Source organism: Paramisgurnus dabryanus, chromosome 14 (genome assembly GCF_030506205.2).
Source record: "Paramisgurnus dabryanus chromosome 14, PD_genome_1.1, whole genome shotgun sequence".
Lineage (NCBI taxonomy): Eukaryota > Metazoa > Chordata > Actinopteri > Cypriniformes > Cobitidae > Paramisgurnus > Paramisgurnus dabryanus.
The window spans coordinates 32,786,213-32,793,977 of record NC_133350.1 but is presented as its reverse complement, the minus strand read 5'-3'; the positions used below and the strand labels follow the sequence as shown (position 1 = coordinate 32,793,977).

General features: G+C 38.6%; 1 protein-coding gene across 1 annotated transcript; it reads left to right on the top strand.

The window, feature by feature from the left end:
* Positions 1-102: 102 nt before the first annotated feature.
* alg11 (ALG11 alpha-1,2-mannosyltransferase) lies at positions 103-7,116 on the top strand. Its single transcript, XM_065265903.2, has 5 exons — positions 103-226; positions 803-1,024; positions 1,127-1,498; positions 4,728-5,305; positions 5,929-7,116. The coding sequence occupies exons 1-5, from the start codon at positions 180-182 to the stop codon at positions 6,210-6,212; spliced, it is 1,503 nt and encodes a 500-aa protein (XP_065121975.1). The 5' UTR covers positions 103-179; the 3' UTR covers positions 6,213-7,116.
* The last annotated feature ends 649 nt before the right edge of the window (positions 7,117-7,765 follow it).

The window sequence follows — 7,765 nt, the reverse complement described above, 5'->3', positions numbered from 1 at the left end:
TTCAATTTTTTTGCGTAACACAAAACACATTTTTGTGAGGGAGATCCCTAGGGAGCCTGTCTTAAATGTAACTAGTATAAACTTAAGATGTGTGGGTTAATGGGGTATGTTGTAACGTAGATCTGGCAACCCAGCGTCATGCGCTTCCGGGTTCTGACGAGAGTTGTGTTGTCAAAAAGATGTCGGCGCACGATCACCAGTCTTTCTGTCTGTGCGAATTACTTAGGTAAAAAATATTGATTCTCTACATTTTGTTCATGATGCTGAATGAGAAAACTTTAAACTTTGGCGGACACATGCCACGAAGGAAATTTATAAAAACATCTACGCACACAACTTTACTCGTTCACTTCATTCTCTTTGTAGAATGAATGCGCAAACGACTTATTTTGTTTATTGGGTTGTTTCAACCACATCACTCATGTATCTATGTACTATGGTTAATCCTTATTCTGTATACTATCCAGAATTTGAAATTAACACTCGCAACCCACTGAATACAAGTCAAAAGCCAGCTTTGGTTGGTTATGGTTAATCTATTACATTATATTACTAGATGTGACGATTTTAAATGTGACAACAAATTCAAGACATTCATGTGTATTTACACTGTTCGGCTGAATAAGTGTCTTAAATCACAGCGTTACAACTTTGAATAGTAAAGCTTTATGATGTTTGTCATGTACTTTTAGGGTTGTATGTATTTGCATTTGCATCTTGTTAGAAATTGAATTGTTTGTGAACTAATAAAAATAATAATAATAATAGTAAAGGTTTATTGTGTGTTTATTGATTTCCTCAGGTTGCTGTGGACTCTACTATTGCCATGCATCTATCTGAGTTTTGGTTTTACAGTCATCCTCATCCTCCTTATCATTGGATTGAGAAGCTGGTTTCAGAAGAAGAGGAAAACCAGGAGATCTCAGGATGGCCGGCTGACCGTGGCGTTCTTTCACCCGTACTGCAATGCAGGAGGAGGAGGAGAAAGAGTGCTTTGGTGTGCTTTACGTGCTCTTCAAAACAGGTCAGATGTTTCAACATTTGAATTTAGCTGTCTGAAACATTTAAATCAACAAGACTGGGCTACATCATGACCTTGTTATCCCCCCTTTTTTAATACATACAGGTACCAGGATGTTTCCTTTGTGGTCTATACAGGTGATCAAGACGTAACAGCAGAACAGATCTTAGACAGAGCAAGAAGAAACTTCAACATCAGACTCCCTCGAGCTGTTAAGTTTGTGTTTCTGAAACACCGTCATCTAGTGGATGCCAAACATTACCCATATTTCACCCTTCTGGGGCAGAGCGTAGGATCCATGTTCCTCGGATGGGAAGCTTTGACTGAGTTTGTCCCAGACATCTTCATTGACTCGATGGGCTACGCTTTTACCTTACCTGTGTTTCGTTACCTCGGTGGATGTCATGTGGGAAGCTATGTGCATTACCCCACCATTAGCACTGATATGCTGTCTGTAATTCGAGAAAGAAACCCAAGGTTAGTAAGAAAAACATGACTTAAGTCTAATGATTCAAAGCCTGAAGTTCGGTTTTATGTGGAAGTAAAAGGAAGCTCCTATCAATTGAATTGTAGTTTAGGGCTTATTTTAATATTAGCATGTGCATTTAAAGCCAGCATGTAAAGCCATGAAACAGGTGTGGCCAGTGCATCAATAGCCCTACCCACTAGTTTGGCATGTATAAATTGAAAGTCGTTGTTAAAAAAAAATCGGAGGTATTTATTTTTACATTCTTTTTCGCCCTGTTGAGTGTGTTTCGGTGTTTAATCTAACCAAAGTTCTTTTAAGGAAGTCGCGTCACTTCTTCACCATATTTCCAACGGCCCCAGATCTTGTAAAAACAAGAAGAACAAGACCTGTCGATTATGCGCATGCGCTAAGTACCTCTCCTAGAGGATTCTGATTGACGATTAACTCTTTTGTCTGGGAGGCTGCCTTATAGCGGCCATTCTGACCGGCTGATCTTTCTGATTCTGATCTTAATGGCTTGATGTCTCTCTTGAAGCAAGCTTTTAAAAGTCCATCAGTGCACATTAAAACTAATAGCCATTCTACAGTCTTGCCAATAGCTTAATTGTAATGCGACTTTCCATTAATGCAATTTTTTTTTTTTAAGTTTTATAATTATTTGATAAGTATTAAGGTATGAGGGGCTGTGCTGTGTCATGAATAAGGTTTTTTTTTTTTACATATAGACCGTTTGCTTTATTTTAAAATAGAGATTCACATTGTTGTGATGTTGCAGTTTCTTCTTGGTTCAGTGCGCTTTCACATGGCAAAGTTTCAAAAAGACAACATTTTGTTTTTTAAAATATATGGGATTAAAGGTGCAGTGTGTACATTTTAGCAACATCTAGTGGTAAGGTTGCGAATTGCAACCAATGGCTCAGTCCACTGCTCTTCCCTCGCTTTTGAAATGCATAGAGAAACCATGGTAGTCACTCCAAAAAATGTCATCAACAGAGACAACTTAGTAAAAAAGTTTGTCCGTTAAGGGTTTCTGTAGAAACATGGCGGCACAAAATGGCGACTTCCACGTAAGGGGACCCTCGGTGTATGTAGATAAAAATCGCGCGAATTAAGCAGCCAGTACAACAGCGCGACGGGCTTATGTCTCGCGGTGCACTGTCCGTGCAAAGATTAGGCTCATTTCATGTGATTAATGAGTGATGATGAGTTTTGTTTGCGTGACAGAGAGAGCAGAGCCGCGCGTGCACGCTTTCTGTCTTTAAACTGTCTCCCTGCTTTTAATACTCAAAATAAAACTGACTCGATGGCGAAAGGTCGGAAGACCAAATTATCTACACCGAGGAAATGTTTTTCGTGTTGTTACAGTAACACTTTGTTTACAGTTTTGCGCTGCTCAGCCTGGATTAGAACACCACGCGTCCGATTCGCAAAGTGTCTCCTTTGAATGAACAGTTGAAACAACAGATCTGTCCCAACACTAAACTCACAAGACGTCACTGTCAGCACAATCAGTCACTTATAGCGCCTCAGAAATGAGAATGTAAATGTGTTTAGAAAGATTTGCCCTAAATAACAGTCTCAACTAAAAAACATAGACATTTACTATGTTAACTTTATGATGAATAAATAATTTATTAGGTCTACCAAATAAGCATTTTATCCTACAAAGCAATAAAAGCCATGGTAAAAAACTGATCAAAGATAATGACAGCAGAGTGTCAGGTAATATCTGTGTCTGATAAATGCATGGTGCAGAGGAGGTTGTAAAACTCTTCAGAAAGACCAGTCATAATTTTTAAAAAAATACTTTGACTTAAATAGTGACATTTTTACATTGAAATATCTGCTAATGATGAGAACATTTTGATTTTGATGTACATATAGAAAATCGGCCAAACATATTGGCCATCGGCTGCCCTGATTTCTAAATATCGGCATCGGCCAGATAAAAAGCCATATCGGTCTACCCTCTACCCCTGATAATATAATTTTTTATATTACTTTGCAATTCTGTCAAGAAATACTTTTAAAAATTACACACTTAACCTTTAAAGTGTCCTCTCAATGGTTAGAATTCACTTTGTAGCTCTCCTTATATTATTTAATTTTTACTGTTTCACAGAGCGATTAAAACCCATCTTTTTGAGATGTTAGGTAAACACTTTTTAATTTTTTTTTATGTTTTGGACAGTTGGTCTGAAATATGTTTGTCCAGGCGTATTAGAACATTGTAATACAACGCACTGCTGATTGTATGCTATTACCCATCATATTCAGTCTGGTTTGTTGGTCCGTTGGGTCAGATTGCTTTCTCACCACAAGTGAACCGCTCCAGTCCGAAAATACCTTGTTCAGGCGGTCAGGATTGTTTTGTTGCGGATCCAGTAAACCCACCAAAGAAGAAGCAGCAGCAGTTTGTTGTGTATGATTTGAGCAGATTCGCTGTGATTGGGGTAAATGAACAGCGACTTTTGTTGCAGTTTGGTTTATCAATGCTCAACTTGACACATCTTTGTTTTTACATGCCCTTAGCGAAAATCCGTATGAGGACCTGATGGGAGGGGTTTTAGCAGACCAATCACAGTGCTTGCGGTCCACGTAAAAAGGACGCGTTAGTACAATTTTGCAGAAGTGCATGCAGGCTACGCAGAGTTATGCAAAGCCAACGGCGTGGAACCTTTGCACAACTATAAATCGCAGTGGTGTTGTTAGGCACAAAGAGGAGTTAATGCAACCCCCTCAGGAGTGACATATTTACCATACAGCACAGCTTTTAAAACATGATTGCTTTTATAAAACTGTTACAATACAATACAAATATTAAACCAAAAATACTTATCAATGCAACTCTCATGAAGTAGAATCACTAGAAGCATTCCTTGTACTAGAAAAATAGTCCATGACCGCCTGTAAACAGTAGCAGAATGTTTCACATAATGTTAATGTTGCTTAGTGTGCTGTGCCATGATACTCATTGGGTATTAGCATTAAGGACTGGAACAAATTGTCTTATAATGGCAAATAATACATGAAAATGAACTTATTTATTATCGTTTCCAGTCCATAAACCTACTGAAAAGTATATGGGTGTCACCGGTGTTTTAAATAAGGGAGAACAATAGTCTGCATACTTGCATTTCAGGTTTTGCTCGGTTCTGGTATTTAACTAATCCCTGGTATTTTAGGCACATTTTTCTGTATGTTTTACAATGACATAATTGCTTTCTTCACCCTCAGGTTTAATAATGCAGACTACATCTCCAGTAACCCTGTGCTGAGTGCCATCAAATTCATTTACTATTGTGTCTTTGCACTCTTCTACGGCCTGTCTGGCTCCTGTAGTGATGTCATCATGGTAAATTCCACCTGGACATTGGGTCACATCGTGGCTCTGTGGCGTGCACCTCATCGCACCAGTGTCGTCTACCCACCATGTGATGTCCAAGCCTTCCTGGAAGTGCCTCTTAAGGAAGAGAGTGAGGAGAAAAACGACAAAAAGTGTCGCACCGTGGTCTCAGTGGGTCAGTTCAGGCCTGAAAAAGACCATCAGCTGCAAATCAAGGCTTTCAAAAAGCTTCTGGACAGAATGGAGGAGGATCCTGACGATCATGTGACCGTAAAACTAGTGTTGATTGGTGGATGTCGTGACCAGGAAGATGAAGACAGGGTACTGATGTTGAAGGGATTGTGTCAGGATCTTGATATGGCAGACAGAGTGGAGTTTAAGCAAAATATATCTTATGAGGAACTGAAGAAAGATCTAACAGAAGCCACAATCGGGTTGCACACAATGTGGAATGAACATTTTGGGATCGGTAAGATGAATATTGATGTTTGTTGCATTATGAATTAATTGCGACATTTAGACTCCAGGTACATCAAAGGATAAAAGTGGTGCATGCTGATATATTTGCTCATGGATAGCTCAGTGGTGTAGAATTGGGTTATCGGCACAAAAGATTGTGGGTTCAAAGCCAGGAAACCCACATACTAGTAAAAATGTATACTTTGTATTGCACTGTAAGTTGCTTTGTATATATATAAGCATCTGTCAAATGCATAAATGTTATCATGAATTGTTTTAGCATTCAATTCTCAATTGAAGTAATTAGACAAAGTATGTAAAGGTGCGATGTACATGCTTCAGCGCTAATAGTGATCTGCACTGATCTTTGTCGACATATTTCGTTGTGAATGTTGTTCTGCATTTAAATCCCTGTGTCAAAGACCTGAATCATAACTTCTTGTGGTGACGGCACAAAATGCTTTCCGTGAATATTACTGCAATGTTACTAGGTCCTATTTATGGGAGCCATCCCAGAATATTTACGGGACGTGTTTGTGTTCACACAGAAGCCTTTTCTGGGGCCAAAGTATTGTGTGAATGGGGTTATAGTGAGTACACAGATATAACTCATCTTCTTCTTCATTTTGACAGGTATCGTGGAGTGCATGGCTGCAGGAACAATCATTCTTGCTCACAAATCTGGTGGGCCAAAGCTGGACATTGTAGTACCCTATGATGGTGGTCCAACAGGCTTCCTGGCAGATGATGAAGACAGTTACGCAGACGCCATGGAACGAATTCTTTCAATGACTCCGGCCGCTCGGTTAGAGATTCGACGCCGGGCACGTATGTCTGCCACCCGCTTCTCAGATCAAGAGTTCGAAAGCTCTTTACTTGCTGCCATTGAACCTCTGATGGCCACAGAAGGACAGTGAGATGCTCTTTAGTCTTTTCTGACTGAGTGAATTGGCTGAATGTTAGTCCAGTCTGTGCTGGCCGATATTGACCAGGAATCATTCAGTTTCTAGAGTTAAGGTGAGGATTTGCTATTTAAGAAATGTAATGGCTATGCATCATGGAAAATTGACATGTTGCTTACAAATGTGTATAGCTGCAGCTCATATCTCTAATGGAGGCCAGGTATTACATCTTCAGTTAGGGTTATGCTCTTTTTGTCTTTCCTGGGCCTTTTTGTCTCCCATCTCTTGTTGTAGTTTGGTTTGCAGTTTATATCTTTCTTCTAACTTATTACTAAGAGTGATACTGAATAATATGTCACATAATTTGAATGAAAATGTAACATAAAATAAGTGAACACATGTTTTTGTTTCATTTTAGTTTTGATTATGTTGAAATTATATTATTGTCTATAATTAAACCTTTTTTGTCTCATTGCAACAAGTTTTAAAGAGTTATTCAACTGTAAGCTGGAGGACTCAGATATTTCCACACACATTGGAAACACAGAATATAACTCGACAATGTGTTGGGTTTGTCCCTTTTGACCCAATGCAGGGTTTAAAAAAAGGGATGGGACGATTACCGGTTTCACGATTAGCCACGATAAAATGTCCTGACGGTTAGTATTATCTTTAAAAATGTAATTATCATTACAACCGTGTTTAATTACCGCGGTAAATCCTGTCCAGCCAGAATCAGTTTGACGCAGGCGTGCACATGCAACATAGTTTTTTTGCACAAGAAGGCATTTAAGGGATAATGTATTGTATTAATTCACGGTAAACTTATTGGACAGATTTATTTTTTTCCCAAAAAAATTATTTCAGGGAAATTAAATATTAAATTGTGATTTTCAAAAATAAAACTTGTTCAAATGTTTTCAGTGTGTGTATCAGTTCTTTTTTGAACATTTTAATCTCATTTGAACAAAACCATGATAATATTGATAACTTTGGTCAGTATAATCATGATATGAAATCCCGTCCCATCCCTAGTTGAAAATAACTGTATATAACCATGTTCTTTTTCTAACTTCACTCAGTGTTTTACTATGGGAGTCACGTTGGGCTAACCCACCTATATCAGCCAGGTCGACCCCTGTCTACATCATTTTCACGGTTTCTTCTCGTGGGAGACTTCAGCAAGCTCTCTCAGTGTATTCGACTTGCTGATTTCATTTACTGTTCAACAGGCGTACCATCATTGGATTCTGTCACCGAACGCTACATCAGTGGAGGGATTGTGTTGAGTGACAACCATCTATATTAAATGCTATTAATAAGTCAATAAACAAATTGCGAAAATTAAACTTTTTGTCTTACCCATATAGCCTTCTACCTGACTGTAATGTACAATCCTTCTTGTCAAGAAAGTTGTGAAAATTTGTGTTATTCCTCTATTGCCGATTGAAATGTTTAATCCACTCATTTGCAGCTTTAAAAGTCCACTTGCAGTCATGCTGATGCAGTTTTACATTTTTTGTTTCTCTAGTCAACTTGCATAATAATTTAGACTGTTTGCCCATTTA